At 42.1% G+C, this 27,118-nt stretch overlaps 1 protein-coding gene across 4 annotated transcripts in view; it reads left to right on the forward strand.

Annotated features, from left to right (window-relative positions):
- The window catches only part of ZNF423 (zinc finger protein 423), a 306,120-nt gene that overhangs the window by 180,958 nt on the left and 98,044 nt on the right, over positions 1 to 27,118 (forward strand). For 3 of the 4 annotated variants that reach the window (XM_053400192.1, XM_053400189.1, XM_053400190.1), the window contains 2 exons: positions 6,462 to 6,546; positions 18,534 to 18,623. In XM_053400192.1, coding sequence (XP_053256167.1) covers positions 6,462 to 6,546; positions 18,534 to 18,623 — 175 coding nt within the window. The remainder of the gene's footprint in view (positions 1 to 6,461; positions 6,547 to 18,533; positions 18,624 to 27,118) is intronic. The other variant, XM_053400191.1, reaches the window with a different exon arrangement.

Raw genomic sequence — 27,118 nt, forward strand, 5'->3', positions numbered from 1 at the left:
AGCTTATATGTCAGTTTTGCCAGTTCTGCATAGTCCATCAATTTTTCTTGCCATGATTCTTTAGCTATGCAATCTTCAAAGAAGGAGAGTCCACCACCTCTTGGGAGTCTGCTCCATTGCTGAACATCTCTTACTTGGGTATAAGTCAGCTTGCTGGGTTTTTGGAAGAAATCCTTTTCATAACTGTCAGGAAGTGCACGTCCTGTCCAATCAGGATGTCCCTATTCACAAGTAACAGGCAATATAGGCTGAGTTCACCTAGCTCCTGTTGCCTGGAGGTCCTGTTGAACAAACTTCCCAACTCAGCATGAGTTCCAGTGAAAGTAATCAGACTTTACTTTCGTAGGATCATTTTTATTTTCATGAAAGTAGGTGGATTTTATGAGGGTGGGCGGAATTTAAGAATTTTCATTGGAGCATCTTGCCTTTTGAAGATGAAATGACTGAGTCCTCTCACCTTTTTTAACCAGTAGCAGAAAGACGAAAGCATTGCTGCTGCTTTAGCAATGTTGTAATCTTGCTCCCAGGAGTATCCTGTCCCAGGTGGCTGGACAGGTGGCAGAAAGGCTTTTGTTTGTTGGGGGAAGAAGACAAACCTCGGACTACCTTCTTTCTAAAGGCAAGGCACTCCTCTTTCCCAGTTATCAAAATCTGCCTGCCTGAAAGATTAATCTCATGTAATAATATTCTCATGGAATTTGTTCTTAATGTCTGCTCATTTGTTTTGGGTATTTTTAATGAATATTTTAGACTGTCTACTGTAAACTGCTTTGTGGTCTTGGACCTAGTAAGCAGTATACATGTTTTGATAAATGAACAGAATAGAATAGAATAGAATAGAAATCTTCTGGAGAGGTTTTCGCTTCAGCCTCCCATCTTGCTCCTTTGGTTTCAGTGGGACTTAGGTGACAATCCTGTAATCACTTAGCAGTGAGTAAGTTCCACTGAGTATAGTCAGCCTTATGTTTGAGTAAGCGTGCGAAAGGATTGCACTGTTGGTAACACTTAACCTTAACATGATGAAGGCAAATGAATGCCAGATGAAAAGATGTGGGGTGTGCAATTAAGGCAGGAACACATTTTTCCTTTTAGGATAATTTCAATAGATTATTTATCTCTTTCATTTCGATGCTTTCCCTCTTCCTCACACATGCACGCACACACACACTGCATTTCTGAAGCTCATTGATCACAACTAACCCCATAGATTTAGAAGCTTTCGTGATTACAGAAAAGGCCCCTGAATGCTCATATCCTTTCCAAAGAACCATAGCTTTCAGAAGCTTGTTAAAAAAAAAAGATGTCTCAAATATAGCCAGGCAAACTAAATTGAACAACATGCTGTTCTCTGTTTTGTAATCTCTTGTTGATTTGTAGTACAACAGGTAAAATGCAGTTTTTATGCTGCCTGCCTTATGTGTGTAATACAAACTGAGCAGCCTGCAGCTGTCCAAACGACATTACTACTCTATAATTCTTGACCAGTTCCTCTTTCTTTCGTTCTGGACCGTTATTGATTTTCCTTCTTCTCTCCCCCTGCTTCCCCCTCCCCCTTTTACCCAGAGCCTAACAGCAGAGGATTAGAAAAATATATAGTCAGAGAGAAGCTACATTGAGTTTACATTGAAAACAATAGAAGTACATGTTTCAGTAAGCACTAGGATGTATTGATATCTCTAGCTCAAGAGGAAAAGGTACGTTCGGAATATAGAAGATCCTCTAGATGCCAGGAATGCTCTGCTAATAAGTACACTTCTGTAATCCTGTAGACAAGGCTTAGAGAATGTCCCCCCACCCCCCGCCAGGCCCTAATAAACACTGAAGTAAAATGGGTTACTGGGAGAGTCTATTGAGAAATAATTATGGGTGAACAGATGAGGAAAGATACTTCTATAATGAAAAACAACAGCCAAATCTTGTTTAAATAGAAAAGGTTTTTTTAAAAAAAGGTTGCATTTCTTGAGCTAGAAAGCCCCCCATTCTTCAAATCCCACTCCAGTTTTTAAATTCACTGGGTAGCCCAAGTTGCTGTTTTCTCATTCAGCCTTGATCTGCAACATGGGCCATTGAAGTTAATGGATATGGTTAACTTAGTCTATTAATTTCAATGGGATACAAACCCCTTTGCAACCTGATGCCCTCCAGATGTTTTGGGCACCAGCTTCCATAGTCCTTTCCTATTGACCATCTGGCTGTGGCTGGTGGGAGTTGGGAGTCCAAAATATCTGGATTTGGGGAAGGCCGAAGTGAACACAACAAATTTTGTCATGGAATAGGAGTTTGTCTTGAGTAGGAGACAAATTTTATGCAACAGAAGGGTAGAGGCACTATCTCCCCTTGGGGTTGGCTCAGTGTGCCTTCTGCTGTGTCTTCTGCTGTCCATACCCAAGATATGTCTGGGACTGGACAACAGGGCCAAAACAGGTGAATTTTGTACCCTTCTGCGAGTGTCCTGCAGCTCTGCTGCTTTTGTCATCCATATGTGAGTTGCTGCAGTTTACATCTGGTATTTTCCTTTGCATTGTTCGTAAGCAGCAGGCATGCCAGCCATTTGATTTAGCCATGATTTAGCCATCTATTAAAAAAAAGGGGGAGAGCAACAGGCTTTGTTTATTTAATGGAATTCCTCCCTTCAGAACCATTTTAACTTTTAATCCCTATAAATTATTCCTAGGATTCCCCCTCCCTATGTCTCATCACCAAGAAGACACACCTTGCCACTCTTAAATACAAACCCAATCTTCTCCCATAGAACAAGTGGCTCATGTAATTGCTTCTTAATGCTGTCTCCTTGTTTCGGCAGCTAAGCTTATTAGCGTGACATAGGAAGTGTATAGCAATTGGTGAAGGAAAATCAGTGTCGTGTTTCACTGCAGATTTCCACGGTTTTTGGAATGTATATCTCTATTTCTGCAAGTGCTCCTTTGCACTGGTCCATGGGTGATATGAGGTTTCTTTCATGCTCTTTTTCTGGAATTACACTCTTCTTGCCCAGAAGTCTTATTTCCTTGAAAAGCAGATTTTACTGCAACATATAAATGAATCTGATTACACTGACTGTCTGAAGCAGGAGTGGGGAAATCTGTGGCTCTCCAGATGTTGCTGGACTTCAGTTCCCATCATCCCTGACCATTGGCTATGTTGGATGGAGAGGTGGTTGGAGTCCAGCAACATCTGGACCCAGGCTCCGTTCCCTGGTCTAAGACTAAAACCATCGTGATTAAGCCCATTGAACTCAATGTGTAGGGCTGGGCTGTTGATGCTTAGTTCTGGCTTCTGTTTGTGCATCACCCTTTGTAGCGGGGAATTCATTACAGCCTTGTTAGAATTTTTTTTGTTATGCAGCATTTTGAATGCAGATTTGCCCTTTGAACAACTTTACTGCATTGGCATTCTGGTGCATAGTCATTCAAATGGCAAGCCAGGAGTGGTGTTTGCTCCATCCTCCATTTGGATTTCTGTCTTCCGAGATGGTGAATTGGTCCTACAACTCTGTGTCTAAACATGAACATTGCCATAAAGGTAAAGGTAAAGGTACCCCTGCCCGTACGGGCCAGTCTTGACAGACTCTGGGGTTGTGCGCCCATCTCACTTAAGAGGCCAGGGGCCAGCGCTGTCCGGAGACACTTCCGGGTCACGTGGCCAGCGTGACATCGCTGCTCTGGCGAGCCAGAGCCGCACACGGAAACGCCGTTTACCTTCCCGCTAGAAAGCGGTCCCTATTTATCTACTTGCACCCGGAGGTGCTTTCGAACTGCTAGGTTGGCAGGCGCTGGGACCGAGCAACGGGAGCGCACCCCGCTGCGGGGATTCGAACCGCCGACCTTTCGATCGGCAAGCCCTAGGCGCTGAGGCTTTTACCCACAGCGCCACCCGCGTCCCCGAACATTGCCATACTCCTCTGTTAATACTACCATTGGCCTAGACCAGCCTTTCTCAACCTGTGGGTCCCGAGATGTTGTTGAACCACAACTCCCATCACCCCTAGCTAGCAAGGCCAGAGCTCAGGGATGATGGGAGTTGTAGTCCAACAACATCTGGGGACCCACAGGTTGAGAACAGCTGGCCTAGACCCAAAGTGCTGTAATGTTCATTCCCTCCGCTGCATGTTCTGCCTTCTCCTTCAGATCTCATGCCGAAATTCTTGTTTGTGAAGTGAAGTATGTTGGTTTGTACAACGGAGGCCTTTCCATCTTAGCACCCATTCTGTTGGCTTGGCTATTGGCTGATACATTTGAAAACATTTACATCCTCCCCTTTCACTGCAGTTGTAGTCCTTGCAGTGCCTATAGCAGATACAAGCAACTTTAAAAGTGGTGGAAGACCATGAGAGAGGGAGCGGAATGGTTCTTCACTGGCAGGGAGTTCCAAAGTCTAGGTATGGCCTTAGGGAAGGCCTACTGCTGCATCCCAGTCAAGCATGCCTCAGCCAGTGTCATTATATCATTTTTTTCTGATAGATGGATCATACCTTTTTAATCTACAAAACATTCTTAGTTACTCACTTTTTCTGCTTTTTTTCTGTTCATCATTTGCATTGCTTTATTGTTGCTGATTTTTAGCCAATTCTCCATTTAATTTTTAATCAAGTTGCTTTTAGTACAGTTGCTTTATTGACCCCACCTTAAACTTTGTGAAAAGGCATCTTATGAATTTTGCAAGCACATCGATCAATTAAACATCCCCACTAAAGTGTGTGCAAGTGTGACGGTCGGCAACTCCTCTCCTAGGAAATAAACTTGAATGCTACGTTTCTGAATTATAACAATTAAACATTATAAAAATCTCTGCAATATAACATTAAAAAAATCTCTGCATTCAGCTACCAATAGTGCATGATCAATCAATTAAAAGATTTGTGTTTCCTAGTATTCCACTTAAAACTGCTCTTTGCTGATTCCATTTTTCTCCTACTGGAATGTACACTGGTAGCATTCAGTAATGCTAAACTAATAGTAGGAAATCTGTTGCCTTCTAGGTGCTGCTGGACTCCCATGTCCCATCAGTCCCAGTCAGACAGAGTCAGGGACAGTGCAGCAACATCTGAAGGGCTACAGGTTTCCCACCTGTGCACAATTAGGCATTTTGAGTATGTGCCCCCAGACTTAGATAGTCCCTCCTCTCTTTCCTCTTCCTAGCTGTTGCTTCTCCATTCCTGTTTTAGTGGCACCCTATAGTTTGCCGCTTCAGCTAAACCATTGTTTGCTAGGAAGCTAGGGTTGCAAATTGAAGACTCAGCCTGATTTGTTTGGCTAGTTTGTAGGCAAATGTTGGTTTATGCAGCCTATTGTTTTCTGGGATCTGACAGAACAGCAAAATATAGTTTGCAACTAAAACATATATGGTTGCGGTGTACACGGGGAGACCAGAGAATGCAAGGCCAAGGTTCATGTTCATAACGCTAAACCAAAATTGTTCTGTTGCCATCAGCAATGGCACATTTTTGTTTCGGTTTCTTAATACGTTGAAACGTTAATAAAACTTTTGAAATAATGCTAAACAAATATCTTGGTTTTATTGGAACATGGGAAGCTGCCTTATACTGTGTCATATTGGCCCATCTGGCTCAGTAATGTGTACACTGACCGGCAGCAGCTCTCCAGAATTTCAGATGGGGAGTCTCTCCCAGCCCTACCTGGAGATGCTGCTGGGAATTCAATCTGGGATCTTCTACATGCAAAGCTGATGCTCTACTGCTGATCCATGGTCCTTATTCTTATTACATCTGAACAGCTGCAAAAGCTTTCAACCTTTCTCTCAATCTCTCTCTCTCTCTCCATACATACATGTATATACATACATGTATATACATACATACATACATACATACATACGTACGCATACCTGCCGGCTGAGAATAATAATAATAATTTATTATTTATACCCCGCCCATCTGGCTGGGCTTCCCCAGCCACTCTGGGTGGCTTCCAAAAGAATATTAAAATACATCAAACACATAACACATAATGCCTCTTAGGTAGTGGGCTCCATTTATGAAAGCTTAAAATGTTTATTCGTTTTGTTGTCGCATAATTCTTTGTTGCTTTACCACATTCTTTCCAGCTTCTGTCCCTTGTTTGACAACAGTGACAGTAATAAAAAGAAGTGCAAAAATGGCTATTTACCTCTGGTCTTTGGTCATACTCACAAGGGCAGTGATGCTTCATGGAGAAAACCAGGTTGCAGGCATTTTGGTTGGTAGCAAGGAAACCTGGTAGTCTGCTTTTACACACGGCATGGCCGCAAACATCTTGCAACACACATATACAAAGTGCCCTGTGTAGAGCCAGCTGGGGCAGGGTGATTTGTCCAAGTTCCAGTAGCCAAGCCATCTTCCCATTGCTCGTTGCATCATTCTTAAACTCTGATCTTATTAAAACACAGAAGGTGGTATGGGGTGTGATTTTACTTTCTACTGCCTACAAAGCTCTCTTAACTTTTCTTTTTGTTTGTTTAAACAGAAAAAGACCTATCAGTGCATCAAGTGTCAGATGACCTTTGAGAATGAAAGAGAGATACAGATCCATGTTGCAAATCATATGATTGGTAAGAACCTTTTCAGCATTGTCTCTCATAGGCTACTTAATGGTTGATGTTGACTTCTCTGTTCAGTTATTTTATATTTTGTGATGCTGTTCTGCAAACATTGCTGCAATAAATGCAAACAGCCCCAGGGTTGATTAATACGGACTGTGGTTGCCAATTCTGCTTGGTTTGGCCCCCATGCTGCACCAGCCAGGAGTATTGTAGTTACTTCCCATGTCAACATTGCAGCACTTGGACGAAAAAACACTTACGGGACATCTGGTTTGTATGGTTAGTTTTCAGAATGTGAGGCTATGCTCACTAGGGAGATGTGGAGAGTTTGGTCTGTATGTTGAGTTTTGCCTTGATCCTTTCTCGCCTAGGTTCACATGTAATGAGCAACAATGGTTTGTGCTAACCATTATTGAAAAGCTCACACCATAGTTGGAGCTTCCAGATGTATTGTAAGGAAAATATGCTTTAGAGCTGCTTGTTAGCTTTTGCTTCGCATCTGCTTGGTTCCTAAGTTCGCTCCCATCTTCACCACACATCAGCAGGCTCTGGAGGGAAAGCAGTGGCCATAATTGATGTTTGTCGCTTGTCTGTGAATTGGTTTAGCATAAACCCATCTCAGACTATGCTTTCAGATCTTGGTTTCTTGTTCCCAATCAAACTATGGTTTGTGGACAGGGTTGGGCAAGATATTAAAAGAAACCAGAATATGGCTAAACAAAACATGGTTTTGTGTTAATGTTTGATTCTGGCCCTAGTACATGTGTTTGTTAAGTCTGATGGTTCTCACAAGAGTTTAAGGTTGCCTTAGAATCCAAACTGAACTAAGAAACGTGACAGTTATCTCTCCCCCATAAACTTTTGTTTCTTGAGGTTCCAGGAATTTGAAAACTTATGTTGCAGGCTCATGCCATTACATATATCCATTTTATCTTCCTTCCTCTTTCCCAATCTTAAATTTTGCCACTTGGGATATGTGTTTCAAACAGTTGTTCTTCTTGCCTTTAAGAGTCTCCCACTGACAGTGTTTAAGTATCGCCTGGTTTTCAGAAGGCAGCAATTCTCCTCATTTCAAAAGCCGCTTAAAATGTCTCAGTGCCACGTTGTTGCTTTCCTGCCCCATTTTTGCTCATGTTAAAATGAAACTTTTGACAAGAGCTTCCACTTTATGCCATACATTTTCAGTTTTATCTGGGAAAGGGGGGGAGAGAGACTATGAAAAGTGCTTGCTGGTTGTCAACCACTTAGAAGCAATTACGCTTCAATTTTGTGTGTCATGACATTGAATTGCTCACATTTCCATAGCTTAAAAGTGGTGAATTTCTGAGGCACATTGTCAAAACAAAATGCCTAAGAAGTTTTATTCCAGCCAACCTTTTTTTTTTTAAACCACTTTTGGGGCTATATATATATATATATATATATATATATATATCCTAAGCATCTTAGATTTTTGAGATATGTGTGTGTGTTCCTGTTTTCTGAGCCCTGGGCCTTTTTTGTTTTCAAGCCTGGTCATAATGGGAATGAGATCTAGTAAAAAAAATGTTACTGCAATCAAAAGGGCTGTATTTCTGATGCAGCTGTAAGGGCTGACTTTCTTTTTCCCCCCTTTCCTGAAAAATGCGGAGAACTACTTCTTCTATCCTCACAGATGTTATAAATATATGTGAAGGCTCAAGAGCTTAGTTTATTTTGATGCATAGACCACAGAGGAGTTCCTTACACATGCCACTCCAGACGTATGTCGTTGAAGATCCTTCAAGGGCCCTACAGTGTTCTTTATGTGTTCGCGTGCGACATCCATCTCTGATAATCATAATGATTTCCCTTGAACAATTTAGCATTTAAAGGAAGTATTCTTCCACGTATGGAGCGCCCATTATCATTAATGGGAATTATGCACAAATGTTGAAGGGAGGATTTGAAACGCTGACACTGAAGATTAGAGGAAAACCTTTTTTTTCCCTGGAAGAAAAATAGGTACTGTCACTCATCGTAATTTCCACGGTAGCGCTAGGCAGGGAGCTTGCAGGCAGTGTCAGGGAGGTTAAAATGAAGTTATCTAAAAATGTTTGCTTTTGTGGCAGGTGTTAATGCAATCTCTTGTTTGCAGGTGTGAAGGGTGAGAGCTTTGCTAATTGGACCATGGTGATTTCAACTCCTTCCCGCCATCCTTCTCTATCTCCCGCCCCTCCTCATCCCACGCTTTTAGTAAAATCCGTATGAAAGAGACGTATCCTTAGACAACTGGCTATGTATTTTTAAATTAAAACTGCGAAAGGGTGGTGGGGCTATTCGTGATCTAGAAATATGCAGCGAACACATTATTTTGCAGATTATACTCTGTGGTTGGGCTCAATCGGTGAAGCAGCAATGTGATGCCACTTTGTTAAACTGGCTCTGCATGTATCCCAAACTGCCTGGCCATAGCCTTCTCCTGTGGCTGCTCCCTTTCTGACTTCCACCCATGGGCACCATCTTCTAACATGTCTACCACCTAAATTGTCACGTTGGAGGCGAGAAGGATATATAGAACTAACAGTGGCTTTGCCGTTGGTCCTTGTTGGCAGTGCCCGTCTGTTAGTAAGGGCTGGCTGTGGCCCAGTGTGCTCAGCCCGTCTATTCAAACTGGACCTCCATCTTGTAAAGGCCCATTTTGATGCCCATTTTGCTCTTTTGATCCAGAGACTCCAGCACACCCTCTCCCATGGTAGGAGGGAGCCCCTTCCCTTGCCCAACATGGGTATGATTGAAGTGGCACAGATTCAGATTTGATGCTAGGGAATACACATTGTTGTCTTAGGTTGAAAAGTTGAGGAGCCTCATTTATTTGAAGTCATAAAGAAATGCAGACGTACCATAGCCTGGGCCCAGTATTCTGGAGCCTGAGTTGGAAGAATCGTAGCTGTGTAGAATAACATACGTTTTGCATGTAGAAGGCCCTGGATTCAGTTTCTGGCATCTCTAATTAAGAGGGGTCTGCATGTTGAGAAAGTCCCTGGAGAGCTGCTGCAACTTAGTGCCCTCTATGTGTTGCAGATTGCAACTTACATCATCCCACACTTTGGGCTATGCTGGCTAGGGTCTGATGGGAGCTGTAGTTCACAACATCTGGAATGCACCACATTGCTCATCCCTGGAGCAGACAATACTAGGCTAAACCAATGGGCAGAGCATGCCTGTCTGGCATAAAGTCTGTGTTGCGCTGGAAGCTCTGCTTCCTTGTGACCAAACAGCCCTTCAGCCTAATGAGAATCGAGTGTTTTGGGAGCCTGGATGTGGTGTCTCCCTGTAGAAAAGCATCCCCCTCACAGCTCCCCAGTCATATGGCTACATTTATCAAAATAGCATGCAAGGAATGTTCAGTAACTCTCACAACATGTCCTTTTGAAAAATTACCCTTCTGCATTTTTTGCTCTGTGTATCTATAATATACACGTTCGTGCATACAAACACAGTGGCATATTGGGTCCTGTGTGTCATCCCTAGAGTCTGAACAGACTGGCTGTATCCCTAGAGGAAAGATGTGGGAAACATGTTGCTTTGTTTTCATACCGGGGCCTCTGGGAACATTTCTAACGAAAGAACAGACCCCTTCTTAGTCATGATCGGTCTGGATGGAAGAGGGCTGTTGGGGAATATGCTTCCAACCATAGCTTTTCAGTGTTGATGAGCTACACACACACACACACACTTTTTAAATCCACCTAGAGAACAGGAGAGCCCTGAAAGAACTTAGCTGATTGGAGGCTAGTTTTAATTTGTCGAGAAAAGGGATCCCCTCCCTTCTCCTCTTTGAAACATTTTCAGACTTTGGGGAGTCTGCCCAGGAGTATATCAAAAAACTTTGAGCAGTTCTGGCTGCCTCTGTTCTACTTGCCTCCTCCTGTGCTGACCTGGTAATGTTTAAAGTATATTTGTTCTCTCTCTCCCCTTCTCTTTCCCCCCACCTGCTTATTCCTCCCTCCCACCACCTTCCGCTGCCTCTGATGTGTGCTGTCTGTTAGATCCCTCGAAGGATGGGCATGCTCAGTAGCTGGCTCTGCAGGGGGTGTAGAGGACAGCCACACTGCAGAAGGGATCACAGCAGATGCTTAATGACACACAGTACCTCCCGTGCCAGTGGTGGAGGGAGCAACTGAACATAAATGTTTTGGCTACTGATGTGGGAAGCCAACCCATTGTCCATAGTCATGCACACGAAGGTGCTTAGGGAGCCCTTTTTGTTGTTGTCGTTGAGAAGATTTGTTTCACTTTTGCAAACCTTGGTGCTCCTTGAAATGTGGACATCTCTCTGTCTTGTGCCTGGGTTGTGAGTACCCTTTTGGCTATGTAAGTGATGCCATTCACAGCTGGAACAGCTGGAGTAAGGGTGGTTGATATTGGTCTTCTTTATGCACACGAGTTGCGATCCTTAAGTGACTCCAACCAAACGAATCTGATTGAATATTTTGATATAAATGGTTTGACCGTCTGGTAGTAGTCCTGTTGGGCTTCCACTACATTAAGTTGTCGGGCCATAAAGATGGTGCAGTTTCACACAAAGTTTATAAAGATTTTAATCCCTGGAGTCTTCTTGTGAGAATAGCTAAATCTGCAGGTTAACTGTTGCATAGTGTGTGCTTTCTTTGAGCAGGAAAAACCATTTCCAAAATCTAACAGTGGTTAGCATGAAGTAATTGCACCTAAATTAGATTAATAATAATAATAACAACAACATAGTTTGTCCTTTTGGTGTTGTCAGTTATCGTTTGCAAAGGAACATTCCATTTAAATAGAAATGCTTGAATTAAAGCCCATTCGTACCATTTCCTTAGTGGGCTAACATTCCAATCCTAAACACATTTAATAGGAAGTAAGTTGTGGTGCATTTCAGTTTCTGTTTGCCTTCCAAATGCTAATTGACACAACCTATGCAGTAATGCATTAATGTATTACTGTATTACCTCAGATTGAATGCATATGCATTACGTGTTAGTAGTCTTCAGGGACACATGTATGTGGTGCCTGTTAAGTGAGAACTTCTTAAGCCTTGTGAATTCACCTGGGGCGGATTGTGAATAGCCCGTAGGGTGCAAACAGTTCACCAAGCTGTCCACCCCACTCTGTCTTTGCACCGCAGAATCTACATGGCTTTTTTGCATTCTCCAATGTTGAGTCTCCAGGAACAATTGAGGGGAATGCAAGATGAGGGACTTATAAAGGACCAATTTATGCCCTCAATTTATATGCTTGTAGGATTTTTGAACTGTTTGAGGAAGGTTATTTTAGCATTTAATGTTAACATTATTCAGAACTGAAGACACTGAGCAATTCTTAGGAAAGCCTCACATTACAAAACTTGTGCACAGGTGTTGCTTCTGTGTAGGAAAGATGCATCCTGGGACAGTCATATATGACAATCGCATGTCATGTTTTCCCTCTATGTGCAATTATAGTGTCCCAGAATGCGTACCTATAGGTCACATATTGGTTTAATATTGAGGTATGAACGAGTCTTTTGGCTGCACCCACAACCTCTTTGTTCCTCCCTTTATATGAACAAGTGAAGAAAGCAGAAACTCTTAAGTTAGCCATAGTTTCCTGTTTCTGGGAAACTGGCTAATGGTTTGAAACAAGACAATATATTGAATATGGTTTGAAGTTTGTGTCATATTGTGGCTTTTATGAAGTTGTTAATCATAGTTTCCCAGTTTGGATGAAATGGGAAACTGTAGTTAATTTAAGAGTTCCTGCTTTGTTCAGTCCTGCTCCACAGGGAGGAGCCAAGGGCCTGCAGGTATGCCAGCAAGGCTCTTTCACATTTTTACTCATTCAGCTGAAATATGATAGTCCAATCCAGCCTATAGAGTAAAAAATCTTCAGGTGTAATTATTTGCAAATGACTGGCCATGAGCAGGATTCATACGATATACTGTTTCCAGCAAGGAATTTCCTTCCATATGGAAATATTGTAGCTTTGGAATGGATCCTAAAATTGGGATAGTTAGTCAGTGTTGGCTGATGAACATTATCCTTGGTTTCTTGACTGTTTATTAAACAGCCTTCCATTGTTCCTGGTTATTTCAGCTTCTTGCAATTTTAGAAGATGCCATTTGCTAAAATAAGTTAATTTTCCTGGAGATATTCACTGATTGTGTCAAATGCCTGAAGAACTCTTTAGTCTAATAGTTGTATGTGGTAGCAGTTGAGGCTGATGCTTGAAAGCAATAACTTTTGTAATAGCGTTTAGGCATTAAGGCAGATAAAAATAAAAAGTGTAACAGATTTGTTTTTGAAGTATTACATGCAAATGATCAGCAGGAACATATTTTCTGGACTCCACAGCTGAATGTGTGAATTAATTATGGACACATTAAGAACTCTGAATCTCTCTCCAGTGTTTTTTTCTTCTTTAATGCATATTTCAAATTGTTGCTCCTTTTAAATGTACAGTTTTTTTGGGGGGGGGGCTCATCACAATTAGCATACTTCAGTAGTTCATGCAATCTACAGGTTTAAATATGTTAACTGAGATCCAAAGCGTTGTGTAACAGGTATTATGTTTGCAAAAGGATTTTTGACCTTGTGTTTCTCTAATGTCATGCTGTATTGCAAACTTTTGAAGGTGGGAAGAATCTTTGAATCTTTCCTATAGCATGAAGTCACAAGGTGTCCTTTGCCAAGCCACTCTCTCTCAGTCACTCCATCTGCAATATGGGGGATAATAATATTTTACAGGGTTGTTGAAAGTATTACAGATGGATAAGGCATGCCAAACCCTTTTAACACTTGAAAGTGCTATACAAAATATTATGTATTGGTACTTTCTGATATAGTATGGTCAAAGGGGAGTGGGGGAAATGGTGAAAGTCCTGCTGGAAGTGCCCAAGCCTTTGGGGGTTTTAATATATTTTGGGTCCTGGCTGTAAACTTTAATGGGATTAGAGTGGGTTGGTTTTCAAATCAAGGCAATTTAAATCATCAATGGAAAAGTTTGACTGAATAATACATTTCACTCAAATTTCTCATTTTGAAAACCATATATTTCTTGAGCTGTTTGACATGTTAATTGGCAGTGATAACAATGCATATACAATGGTTTGCCACTAAGGAAATCCTTTGTACAACTTTAAAACACCACCCAAATCTTTTAGCCATGCAGCTCTCATGCCCTTTGTACTGAAGAATGAGATCTGCTAAATTTCTGTATGGCTTTCTCTGTATTCTTTCTTGAATTTCTCTGTATTCTTTCTTGAAGGTCACTTTCTTGAAGGCTAAGGACCAAACAGGATGTGACATCAGGGGATCTCTGACTGGGCTGCAGACACATTGGTTTGGTGACTGTGAGAAAAGGATGCTGGACTAGATGGCCTGATCCATTGGCCTGATCCAGCGACCTCTTCTTACTTTCTTATGTTGAGATTGGCTGTCAATAGGGATGGGTGAGCAAGCCTACAGTGCATACAGCTCATGTTGCCCGTACCTTCCACACTCCTTAACTTAATTGAAAGAGGCAGCTATCTACTGTATATGGAAAGATACAGGCAGACACAACTGCCCTCTCTGATTAAAGGAATGGGGATACCTCTTTGTGTAGGACACAGCAGACCCTCCAAGTGTCCCTATTTTCCAGGGATGTTCCTGATTTAGAGAAGCCATCCTAGTTTCTGATTTTATCCCGGAATGTTCCACTTTTCCTTTGGATGTCCCTATTTTCACTGGAGAAATGTTGGAGGGTGTGGAGTTATCCAACTCCCAAGTCGTCTGAAGGCAATTCTGTATAGGGAAGGTTTTTTTAAAATGTTTAATGTTTTATTATGTTTTTATATGTGTTGGAAGCTGCCCAGAGTAGCTGGGGCAACCCAGTACGGTATAAATAGTAAAATTATCATTATGGAATGGGATGTCCCTATTTTCATCAGAGAAATGTTGGGAGGATATGACAGAGCAATCTGTGCACATAAGTAAGGCATGCAGACCTTACTTATAGCTGTACACATCTTGCCATTGTTCCACTCTGGAACAAAGTTCATTGTTTAAAATATTAACTGTACCACCCAGTCACACTGTGTGTGTTCTTTTCCTGTTGTTATCTGTGCATATTTGTTCAGAGCAAATATTATTTTGCTTTGCTTCTTTATCTACTCTGGGAGTGAAACATAATTTCCCTTAATATATTCAGTCACATTTTCCTTTTTGCATTTTATCCCCCCCATCCCCTTTCATTTACTACTTTGGTAATGGCTGCTCAGTTTCACTGACATTTTTATAGCTGCTATGACAACATTCTCCTTTTGCATGATACATTCATAATCGGCCGTGATCACAGCTTCATATTGCTTCTGCTCCCTCCTAACCACGTTAAGATTCCTTCCAGCCCTCCAACCCAATTTTCATGTGCAGTTGTGATTACACCTGTTTAAACATTTTCCTGGTGGTTTCATATTTGCACATAAATGCAGGGGGTGGGGGAAGGCGGAGTGGCTGATGAAACACCTTTTCTGTAATCAGGTTTGAGTCTTCAGTGTGACGAGTCTGAAGTTAGCATAAGCACATATCTCCGCATCAATGTGGGGTGTTTCGACATCTGCTAACTAGTATGGCAGAACAGAGACTTTCCCTTAAAGTTTGCTGAGTTTTCTCTTATTCCTTTTTTTAAAAAAACAAACAAACCAAGAATGTGTTAACCTATTCTTTTTTACTTCCAATATTTACTATGAAAATTATGGGTTGCTGGGGAGGATGAGGGAGATGTTTTCTGCAAGTTTCGTTATCACTATCAAAGCTATGTGACTATAAATCATACGTTTCTTCATAAGCCCCACAACTCACCAGCTGGGAAGGGAGGTGGATTCTTATCATGAGGGATTTGCACTGGAACCTGCAAGGGGGAAAATAACTTGCAACTTCTCCTTTGCTGGTTTCCAGCAAGACTTTCTGTTCAACACAGAGAAAAGCAGCTGTGTCTCATTTGTGAAGTTCTGCTTACAGTAAGGCAGGCGGGGGAATCTTTGGCCCTCCGGTTGTTGTTGGAGCTCAGCTTCCGTCAGCCCCAGTCAGCATGCTCAATGAGCAGAGGTTATGAGAGCTGTGCTTCAGAAACATCTGCAGGGCCGCAGGTTGTCAGTCTCTGGCTCGAGAAATGGCTACTCTATGTGTCCAGAAAGATGACATAGTAGACCCTGTTTGGAAAGTTTGGAATTCCACAATATAGAGTGAGAATGGCACATTTCTCTTACACACATATACAGTGGTACCTCGGGTTAAGTACTTAATTTGTTTTGGAGGTCCATTCTTAACCTGAAACTGTTCTTAACCCGAAGCACCACTTTAGCTAATGGGGCCTCCGGCTGCCACCACGCTGCCAGAGCATGATTTCTGTTCTCATCCTGAAGCAAAGTTTTTAACCCGAGGTACTATTTCTGGGTTAGCGGAGTCTGTAACCTGAAGAGTATGTAACCTGAAGCGTATGTAACCCGAGGTACCACTGTAGACTTGTATGTGTACCCCGCGCCCCCGTAGCCCACAAGTCTACAACTGCTCTTGAACTGGCAAATAATGAGGTGTCAGGTGGGGAGTTCTACAATAAATCACTGCTTAGCTCTGGTCAGGTGAGGGTACCACAGAGAGATTAGTCTCACCCACCAAGGAAGTCTCCTTGCACCAGTAGGGTAGAGCCCGTCAGGTGATATTCCCTGTCCCCTATAAAAGCCTCTGGGTCACAATTGCTCTCCAGTCTGAGCAAACAAGAGACTCATTCTTAATAACTGGGGACCATCTTCTCTGTCCTCCCCTCCACCTTTTCCCTTGTCCCACCCAGTCAATGGTACAGAACAGCCGTGGCCAAATTTGGACGTTTTCTGAGGATGAGGATGAGTAAAGATTTCTTATGTTGTTGTTACAACCATTATACTAAAGCAAGAGGATTTTCAGCCTGCAACTTGGCTGAGCACTCAGCAGCAAACAAAAAATGTTTGGATGCTAGTTATAGACCCGAATTTATATTGTAGTTTTAATTCTCTTGGTGTCAATTTGCTGTATCGTCTTTAATTAAAGGTCAACAGAAATTGAACTGCAAACCTCGGGGAGACTTTAAACTGGTCCTTTAAGCTACGAGGCTGCCTGTTAGAGATGGTCTTTACTGCGTTTTTTTAATTCTATTGCTGCCAAACTCATTGTGTGCAAGTTAAAGTAGAATGTTGCTCTCGGTTTGCAGGCAAGGGTGGCCAGTGCTTCTGATCAATCAAGGAGCTTTTCTCCTTAGTCAATTTTACTTGCCCCCCTTCCACTTTCAGTCATGAACAGTTGATAAAGACCTGATGCATGGAGGCTGCTTCATTCTTTCTAACGCTATCGAGAGTTGGCAAGAATTGCCATCCAATTTACTCTTTCGAGTAATTTCAAAACCTGTTTTAACGAACAAAGTGATTTAAAGAAGAAACAGTTGTTTGTAGGGCAGGGAAACATGCCAGTTTAGCCCAAAGGTCATGGCCTTCTGAAGAGTAGATGAAAATCAATGCTAGTTTGCACCACTGGTCATCAGATTTCTCAGAGGCAACCTGCATAGCTAGTTAGAGAAAGCGCTCCTGAAACAGTATCGCTTCAAAGTGCAGCAGCCTTGGTAATTGAATGTTTTCCAATGTGACCCTACATATACAACAAAAACAAGCCCTCGTGCATGTAGAAATTTAGAAACCTTTCTCCCTGGGCTGCTGCTTTTCAACAGCCAAAGGCTTTTTTTACATGAAGGGACATTCAGACACCTTGATTTACATGACTGTGCTGTCAGTAGGATGATGCCCACTTTTGGACTTGATAGGCAGGGACTTCATGGTATCTTGCCTCCTCTTCCTGTCCTCCAGATCTTCCCAGCCTCCAGTAAGATAGGTCAGCTCTTTATCTTCTCTGGGAACAAATTTCTTTAATAGTTTAGTCTCTGGGTTTGTTCTTTTTATCCTTGTTTTGTGTGCCATAGTATTGGGGTTGGGAGTGTGTTATCTGGTAAGATTGCTATACTGTTTATTGTCTTGAAATTCTCCTCCTTCTTTCCCAGGAGTGTGTGTGTGTTTATCTCCCTGGTTTTACCCTTGTCTTTTCCTTTTGTTGTTGTTCCTCCCACAGTGGTCTTGCCCTGTGGTAGGGGGCTAAAGCAGTTCACCTCGGCCTCTGGCAGCTCCCGCACCTACTCAATCAAGCAGGACCTATATTTTTGAGGTGCTCTGAGTGTGCTGGTGGTTGTGGCGGGTCCCATCTCCTTAATTTCAAATGGGACTACTATTTTTACTCGGCACGTTGTTCTTATGTACTGAAGTGGTGCAGTCCTGTTGAGGGTTGTACCATAATCTTTCTCCATGGTTAGGCTCTACATTGAACAAGAGATTCATTATACCTGGAGTGTGTAAACGGTTCCAAAGACAAATGCGCTCTGAACAGAAGTGTGGGAGAAAGCTGTCTGCATATAAAAACAGCACATTTATGTTGGCATAAGGTTTTGCAGGCTAGAACCCACTTTCTCAGATGCTAGCACAACACTAGTAGTCTATGGAGGCTTATGCTTGAATACATTTGTTAGACTTTAAGGTGCCACAATACTCTGTTGCTCTCGCTGTAACAGATTTAAACAACTATCCTCCTGGAAAATATCTACATATAGTTTGTTTTTTGTTTAAAAATGCCTGTCATAAACTTGTAAACATCATGGACTGAAACTTTAAAATACATCCAGAATGAGAAGGTAAGAGGCTACTGCATGCTGCATTTATCAGTTACGTTTCTCCACCACCATCCATAGTGAGGGCTCTGGGGTCTTTGTTTCCATATCTGAAATGGATGACGACTGAAGCCCAAGGAAACCAGTAATGGTGTTTTTCATAGGCCTCCTCCCCTAACCCAGTCACTTCCGCATGCCTACTCCTCTGCACCCTCTCTTGGTTTTGTTTTTGAATTCACCCATGAACAACTCCTTGCCTTGTGGGGAGGAGTTGAGTGTCTCTGCCTCCTGTCTCCTGTAGGTGCAGCCCCAGCCCCAAATGGTGAGGCCTTGCATTCTTTTCCAGCTCCTGGATTACTGGAGAGGAGGATTATGAAAAATGCTATTACAGGTAGGAGATGTAACATGGTATTCATGTTTAAAAGAGCCTCAGACCGTTCTCCCTTCAAAAGCAAGCATCACCATAATCTTGAAATGATTTTTTTAATAAAAAAGTGAACCCTAAAACTGTAAAGGGCACTACAGAGGTACAGATCCTAAGACTCTAAACTCTTTTGCTGCTATGGGTTGGACCTAGTCATGCATTCAAATATGACTAGCTCTGGATCGCTCTGCATCTGTAGCGCCTGGGCTTATGATTCAGGTCAAAGGACAAAGACTTAAATATATGTTAACAGGACATTTTAGTTTGTGTAGCATTGTCAGTTAGCTTTAAGAATAGTGTGCTGTTTTTATATGTTTTGGGAGATGCTAAAATGAAAAGCTTCCATGATGAAAGTGTTGTACACATAGAAACGCCTACATCCTTTCTCTGTGTGTGCTTTGGCTGATATAAAGAGGTGGCATGGAGAAACCCATTCATGTTTCACATACATACACAAGTACACACTGCTCTGGGACCCAAGGTACCTTTATGAGAGCATTTAAAAATACAAGAAGAGTCACACTGGATCAGGCCAGTGGCCCATCCAGCATTCTGTTCTCACAGGGGCCAACCAGATTTCCATGGGAAGCCCACACTTGCACAAGGAGAAGGGGATGATTTCTGCTGCCCCCTCCTGTTGCAGCCTCCTGCACTCGTGGCCATGCTGTTCCGAATGATCCCTCAACCCCTCCTCAGGGGCAGGGTGTGTGGGTGCAAAGAGAAGTGGGAGGATGTTAGAGAGCCACTTTTTATGATTTAAATTTAATTCTGTTAGTAGAAGAGAAGTTAAGATCCAAGGCAAGTCCATGACCTTTGTGCATTTTCTCTCTTTTAAATAATAAATAATCACACACCTCCCCATCCTGGAACAGCTATAACTTCAGATTTAAGTTTGATTCATACTGCAGAGCCAAAGCAAAACATACCCAACTGCACCATACCATGTTGCTGAGTTGTTATGTAACAAATGTGGATTTCTACTAGAATACTGAAAAATCAATTGAATGTTTTTATCTGTTTTTCCCTCTCTCTCTCTCTCTGTGTTAATGCATCTTTTAAAAGCCACTAATTACTTATATACCCAAAAGTAAGAAATGTTTAAAATATACAGCCCAGCAGTTAAATATGTTAATAGGGAATTATTAAAGTGAAGTGTGGATTCTTGTCATGAGCCTTAATAGTTCCTCTAAATCTGTTTTGATTTATTGAGTCAATGTGGGAGGCATTAATATCTCTTGTCACAGCCTGTAACTCTTGCAGATTTTCCAGGTTTCAACTTAGGGTCCACTTGGAGCTATTAGTCTCAAATGGCGCAAAGAGGGGTTCTGTACTTGAGCGCCAAGCTTTTCCTGCCAAAAGCCCTTAGGAAACCATTGGTTTTAACCCCCTCCCATCCAAAAAGCAAACCTTGCTGCACCTGCAGAGTAACCTAGGTCGGGGGAAAGGGGTTTTTAAGTGCAAGCCAGGGGTTTTAAATAAACATCTTACATGTCACCCCATCTAACTAAAATATTTAGTGGCTCTAAAACTCCCACTGGTATTGGAGACTTTGACTCTTTTGCCCCTGGAGAGGGTCTGGTACTGGAAGTCCTTGTGCTTAGAAATACCATCATGAACATTTCTCAAATCTTTCAAGCAACTGCCCTCTCAAGAGGTGCTTTGGCTTGCCAATGTTTAGGCAACATAGACAGTTATGCTACTTTTATAGCAAGCGCTCAGTTTTTCATGGTTATCTGCACCTGGGAAGAAGAAGAAAAGCCTCAGTTTCTTTCAATTCTTCATCTCCCTTTCACTGTGTAATACGAACAGAAGAACTCACTGCAACATCCTGGACACAGGGTGGAGTCGATATTGTTTGTACAGTCTCTCTCTCTCTCTCTCTCTCTCTCTCTCTCTCTCTCTCTCTCTCTCCTCTCTCTCTCCCTCTCCCTCTCCCTCTCCCTCTCCCTCTCCCCCCGCTTGTAGGACGAATATGTCTTCTGTTTTTCACATTATTAGACAGTTCCTAGAAGACATTGGTTAATTTACATTAGAGAAGCTCTGAAACTGTGAATTGCTGCATTAGTTGCTTACTTTCTCGATGAAAACATCTTCCTTGATGAAAGGGCAGCTTAAATGAAACTGGTAAATGTCCAGGTTGGGTCTTAATTGGGTACAAACAAGGTGCAGGGGTGTATTGGTACATTTTGAAGTGCAGGAGGTCATCATGAAAGCCCTCATAGCCAATGGATTAGGAGTCCAGTGGATTAGGATTAGCCAAGATTTATATAATAGTGTGCTGGCAAGGGTGGTGTGTTGGTTAGGATGTAGGACTTTGGTTGTAGGGACCTGGGTTCACATTCCTGATCAGCTGTGAATTTCACTGGGTATGCTTGTTCCAGTCACTGTGAGCCTAGCTTATCAAACAAAGGGCTCATGTGCCAGGCCAGATTTGTTGTCCAATGCCCCCTCTCATGTTTACATCATCATCAGATGACAGCATCACTTCTGTTGTAAACAGAGAGGAAAGTACCCTGGCTACATGCTCCCAGGCTGCTTCTCCACTGATTAGGAGGCTCCTCACTGTGGCTTTCTGACCCCTGTAAGAAGTTTTGTCTTTTGACTCCACAGCTTTGAAAATCTGAATTTTCTTCATGTGAGTGGATTAAAAAAGATTGGGTTCTTTGAGTTGATGGAATGATTAAATATTTGTCTTGTTTAGCAGGTGCATGAATGGGAAATGCAATTAGAATGATGAAAAATACAAAAAGATCACACTGGGGAAAATATGTAACAGTATACTGGGAGATGTCTCACAGTCACAGTCTCTCTTAGAAAGAAATACAACTAGAAAACATTTCCATTTGAGTGTCCAAACGCCTATAACACCCCCACCCACCCACCCACCCCTGCTGTACTTTTCAAGATACAAATGATGTAGTGCATACATTGTAGTGCAAACAGTGAGGAGTCAAATAGATGAGAACACATATGACCCTCTTGTTTTATTCAATGTAGATTCTCCATTGGGACATGACAAATGCAAGCAGTTGTTGTCCATTTCTTACTTTAATCACATGTATGGACTTAAACAGATTATAGCTCCCATCTCTCCCTAAACTGCCATCTGGCAGTCTGCTTTTCCTCTTTACATGTTTGCTCTCCCCTAACCCTGGAGGAAATACAGATTCTTCCCTTGATCTCCAGGCATGGTCTACCAAACTTTCTTGCTCCACAAGGCAAGTATGCTGCCTAGTTGCAAAGATGGTCTCTGCAGACACAGAATCTTCTGGCTGACACTGATTTGTTAGGGATGCAAATGGCCAGATCAATGACTAATGGGAAGTTTACAAGGCTATTAGCCACAAAGGTGGTGCTATGTCTCCACGGTTGGAGGCAGCAATACTTCTTAGAGCAGGGGTCAGCAAACTTTTTCAGCGGGGGCCGGTCCACTGTCCCTCAGACCTTGTGGAGGGCCAGACTATATTTTGAAAATAAAAATAAAAGTGAATGAATTCCTATGCCCCACAAATAACCCAGAGATGCATTTTAAATAAAAGCACACATTCTACTCATGTAAAATCACGCTGATTCCCAGACCATCCACAGGCTGGATTTAGAAGGTGACTGGGCTGGATCCAGCCCCCGGGCCTTAGTTTGCCTACCCATGTCTTAGAGTGTTATTGTGCTTGGGTCCTGCTTTTGCCTACTAAGAAATCATTGCACCATGACCCAGGGCCCGTATTGCCTCTTCTTCATTCATGCTAGGCAACCGAAGACCAGTAGCTAGTCAAATACTTTTGGAAAAGAAATTATTTTTAGAAAGTCAAGGGGATTGGTGGGGAATGCTGCTATTCAGATTTTAGGACTTGGGTAATGACACCTCTTCTGAAGAATTTAAAGGGATTCCTGGAAATAACAGATTTGGAAATGGTGTCAACTTATTACGTATATGTTGCCAAAATTTCTGCAGCTTATAAGGGGGGGAAAGGATTTCATCTCCTTTGTTGCATTAGTTTTTTCTTTTTGTTTTTTAAGAATTTAGGACATGGCAGTAATTATGATTTTTTATTATAGGTGTACTTTGGGCTGCATGCAGCCAATTTATACTCCAAGTAGAACCATTGAAATTAACAGACCTAAATTAGTTACATACATTATTTTGACTAGGACTAACAGACTAACAGTGGCTACAACCCTTTAATTTAATATGGATTTGTGGTATTTGCTTATGTATATAGTATGTAATAACAGTCAATATATTTTTTATGTGAATAATTATTACTATGGAGAGAAAGTAACTAAATCAGTGGCCTTTCCATTTCTCCATTCCTTCTGTCATGAAGATTGCTTTGGTAAATGTGTCATTGCCACCCTAGTTGCCAGTTCTCTGCTGACCTTCCATGATGGTTAATAGAACTTAGTTTGTGTTGCAGTGTCACAACATCATGTGCTTCCTCTCCCTGTTGCAACTAACAGCTATTGGTATACTGGTGGCATGGAGAAACAGAACATACTAGGTGAATGATGATAGAGAAGAGATTGTTGGCAGGGCATGTGACTGAAGTTCTAAGCAAAAGGCATGCATTTACTCTTGCATCTAGTTTGGCTTTCTAAATTCGAGGTGCTTTTCAGTTTGTAAAATGTGTATGGCATTGGTTTAAACCAAGGATGACTATCTTTTGAACTTTGGCTCCATCAGCCCCGGCCAACAAGTCCCATGTTTCGGGATGGTGGGTGTTGTAGTCCTGCAAGATCCGGAGGGCTACAGTTTAGCCACCTCTTGCCTACATTGACTTGCAGTGTCTCTCCAGAGTTTCAAGTAGGAACTTCCCCTCATCTTGAGACCTTCTGCATGCAAAGGATGTGATCCATCACTGAGAGATGGTGCTTCCCTCTAATGTTCTGGAAGAAGGGACGATGCTTTTGAAGGACAGGAGAGCTCAGCAATGGCGGCGGCTGCTGAAGTTTGGCAATTCTTGGTGGCAGAGGGCTGTTATCACCATTGCACTGCTCTGATAGGGCTTGGTGTCATCCATCATTTATTTCCTACGCAAGGGTGCAGGGATATCTTGCTTCAGTTCCTGTTTGCAAAGTTCCTCAGCTCAGTCTCTTGCTCCTCTGCCAAGCTGGCAGAGCTCGAAGGTTGACTTCCTGTGCAGATGATGTAAAAGCGCCTGTGCAAATTCTTCCTCTGCAGCCACTGGGAGATAAAAGCCAGGACGCTGGGGATTATAAAGAGGGAGCCAAATTATATTTATAATATTAAAGTTGAGTGCATTTGTGGTTTTGCTGTCCTCTAGGGTTTTTCATAAGTAGAAAAACATGAATTAGCATTTTCCATTTCCATATATTGACTGGAAACATAGCCTCCTCTCAATTAAGACCTATAGCTTTTGGGATGTATGCAACAATTTTATAAAATATTTACGACGAGATTTGCATTTTACATGGTATTACTCTTCTTCCTTTGGTCTCCTTGTATGTGCAGGAAAGGCTTAGGCCTAGGAGAGGAAATGCACTTTGCCTGCTGGGAGGAAAAACAAATCTAAAAATGGACTTGCGAGCAACGAGCACTGGAGAATGTCCACTGTTGATTGTGGTCTCCAGTAATTATCTAAGGTCGATTTTTGCCAACCACATATTTTGTTATATCATCTTTAAAGGCTGTGCTCCCCATGGAAATCTATTACTTTCCCCTTTAAAACAGGCATTGGAAAAGACGGTTTTCAGCTTTGTGTTAGACAGATAAGTGGAACACTTCTTTCTCCTCCCCCCTCCCCCCAAATGTAAATGCGTGTTGTAAAGAACATAGCTATTTCCTGGATAATTTGCAGTTGTATATTTTATGTTAATTTCGCCGAAAATATTGCACCCCTGCCAGGTTTAGTAGAGGCTCACTGTGATATGAATAATTTCTAGCAAATCATTTTTTTTCCTCATTTAAGATTTGGCACCTTTTAAAGATTTTAATAATAGCAACAAGGAAGAAGATTTAGAACAAGCGAGACAGTGTAGCGAGAGAGAGAGAAAAAAAGAGAGACGCACGTCGAGAGTGAATGTAAACTAGCAAGAATAATTACATAGCAAACATTTTTCCACAGATGTTTTTTTTCCCTTCCCCTTTCCCTCCTTGTAATGTAATATCTATTTACTAAACTGTTTATTTTAGGTCCTTGGTTTACAATAAAATATTTATACTTGCTTTGCTGTAATAAAAAATATTGACAAAATACTATTGAGATTTTAAAGAAGTCAATTGGTGTTTTCGCTTCCTAGTCAGCAAAGGCAGAAGACCTCTCTCTCTCTTTCTCCTCCGTTTATGTGTATCTTAGGCATATGTGAACCTGGTGCAGGCTTTCCCAGATGGGGCCCTCCAAATCTTAATGGACTACAGTTCCCATCATCCCTCACCACTGGCTGTGCTATCTGGGAGTTGAAGTCCATCAATATGCTCCGCCTCGATCATTGAGGTCTTCTGATGGGACACTTTTGAGGGTCTCCCATGCCCCTGAGCTTGGCTGGCCTTTATGAGGAGTCGAGCATTTAGAGTTCTGCCCCATGGAGCAACTTGCCGATAGATGTTCGGCAGGAGCTACCCCAACTCGTTTTTCTTAAGAAATGTTCTGAAAAATTGTATTAGTCAGACAGGCCTTTCAAACTTGAAATTCTTTGCCAGCCAACTCGTACTGATGCGTCTGTCATTTTTATTGTAATACCATGTTGTTGTTTTTCTGTGATAATTTATAGGGAAGTGTGGTTTGTAAGTATTTAAATCAATCGATATATAGAACCAGGTTTGTGGGGAGCCTGAGCTAGTATTGCAGCAGCTCAGAGATTGAGCTCTGAACTTGGAAGTAAAGGTAAAGGTAAAGGGACCCCTGACCATTAGGTCCAGTTGTGGCCGACTCTGGGGTTGCGGCACTCATCTCGCTTTATTGGCCGAGGGAGCCGGCGTACAGCTTCTGGGTCATGTGACCAGCATGACTAAGCTGCTTCTGGCGAACCAGAGCAGCGCACGGAAATGCAGTTTACCTTCCCGCTGGAGCGGTACTTATTTATCTACTTGCTTTTGAACTGGTAGGTTGGCAGGAGCAGGGACCGAGCAACGGGAGCTCACCCCGTCGCGGGGATCCGAACTGCCGACCTTCTGATCGGCAAGTCCTAGGCTCTGTTGTTTAATCCACAGTGCCACCCAGTTCCAAATGTCACCTTAAACTCAATGTCCTGGGATGAGAGAGCCTCCTGAAGCCTCCCTTCCCCATTTTACAGTAAGGGGGGCGAGGACTAATACTGACTTCTTTTAGGACTGGCTGTGCATTGGAGGTGATCCTTGGTATGGGACTCTGAGGGTCCCCTTCCAACAGTCCTTACCCACCAGTGGGAACTCTTTCCTCCCCGTGTTTGCCAGTGGGCAACTCTTCCCTCTAATCTTCATTCCCTTTATATTTATTTCTGCCCAGCTTTGGTTTTAAACGATATGTAGCTATAAAACTCACCAGACACTTCCAGCTTTCTTATCTTTAGTTCTTACAGTTAGAATGAACATAGAGAACAATTTTGCCCTAAAACTTAACCAGGAAATGCAGGTAAGGCAAGTATAGAGTTCACATGGGTCATATATTCAAATGTCCCAAGCATGATGCTTGCTTTCCATTTTACCATATGTATATATTATTTTTTAAAGGTGTTTTGAGAAACGTATCATTTTCTCAAATGTGGATTTTCTTTGAACTACAGTCAGCCGGCAACTTACTCAGGGGTTACGTTCCAGGGATTGTGCCTAAACCAAAATGGTGTATGGTCAAAGCCCATTGGCGGTTTTCAATGGCGGGTGGGGATGCCAAAGTCATTTTCCTTGGAACCATGCACCTTTAGTTTCTAACTTTTCTTTGGCCACATATGTAAAGCTGAATGTGTGTACGTTGCAGGCTTATTGTACTATAGATCTCACATGAAGCTGCCTCCTACCTTGCCAGGCAACTGCTCAGTGTTGTCTCCACTGACCAGTTGCACACGTCCAGATTTTTTGAGTCTATCGAAGTTGTACCTGGAGATACTGGGAATTGAATCTGGGACTTCCTGCATGCAAAGCAGATGCTCTGCCATTGAGCCACATTATAGTTGATTTTTGTCCCCAGTCTTTAAAATGAAATGGAACTTCTCAGATTTTCTGGCCAGAAATAAATCTGATCTGTGGAGTTTAGGGTTTGAGGTATTATGTTCAAATGACATCTTTCTGTTCCCAGATTTTCATGCAATTTCTTGACAAGTGGTTTTTTTAAAACAACCTTTCAAGAAAGCCACATTTTAAAACTGAAATTTATATAGCTTTTGAAAAGTTTGTGGGTTTTTTTTTCATGGTTGTAGTCAGCCTTTTTAAACAATGTTATATTATTTCATTATTCTGATACAGTGTGTACAAAACAATTGAAAACATACAGGAGATTAGTGCAGGCTCGAAAAGTGAACAAAAGGGGGAG

This window comes from Podarcis raffonei, chromosome 8 (assembly GCF_027172205.1).
Source record: "Podarcis raffonei isolate rPodRaf1 chromosome 8, rPodRaf1.pri, whole genome shotgun sequence".
Taxonomy (NCBI): Eukaryota; Metazoa; Chordata; class Lepidosauria; order Squamata; family Lacertidae; genus Podarcis; species Podarcis raffonei.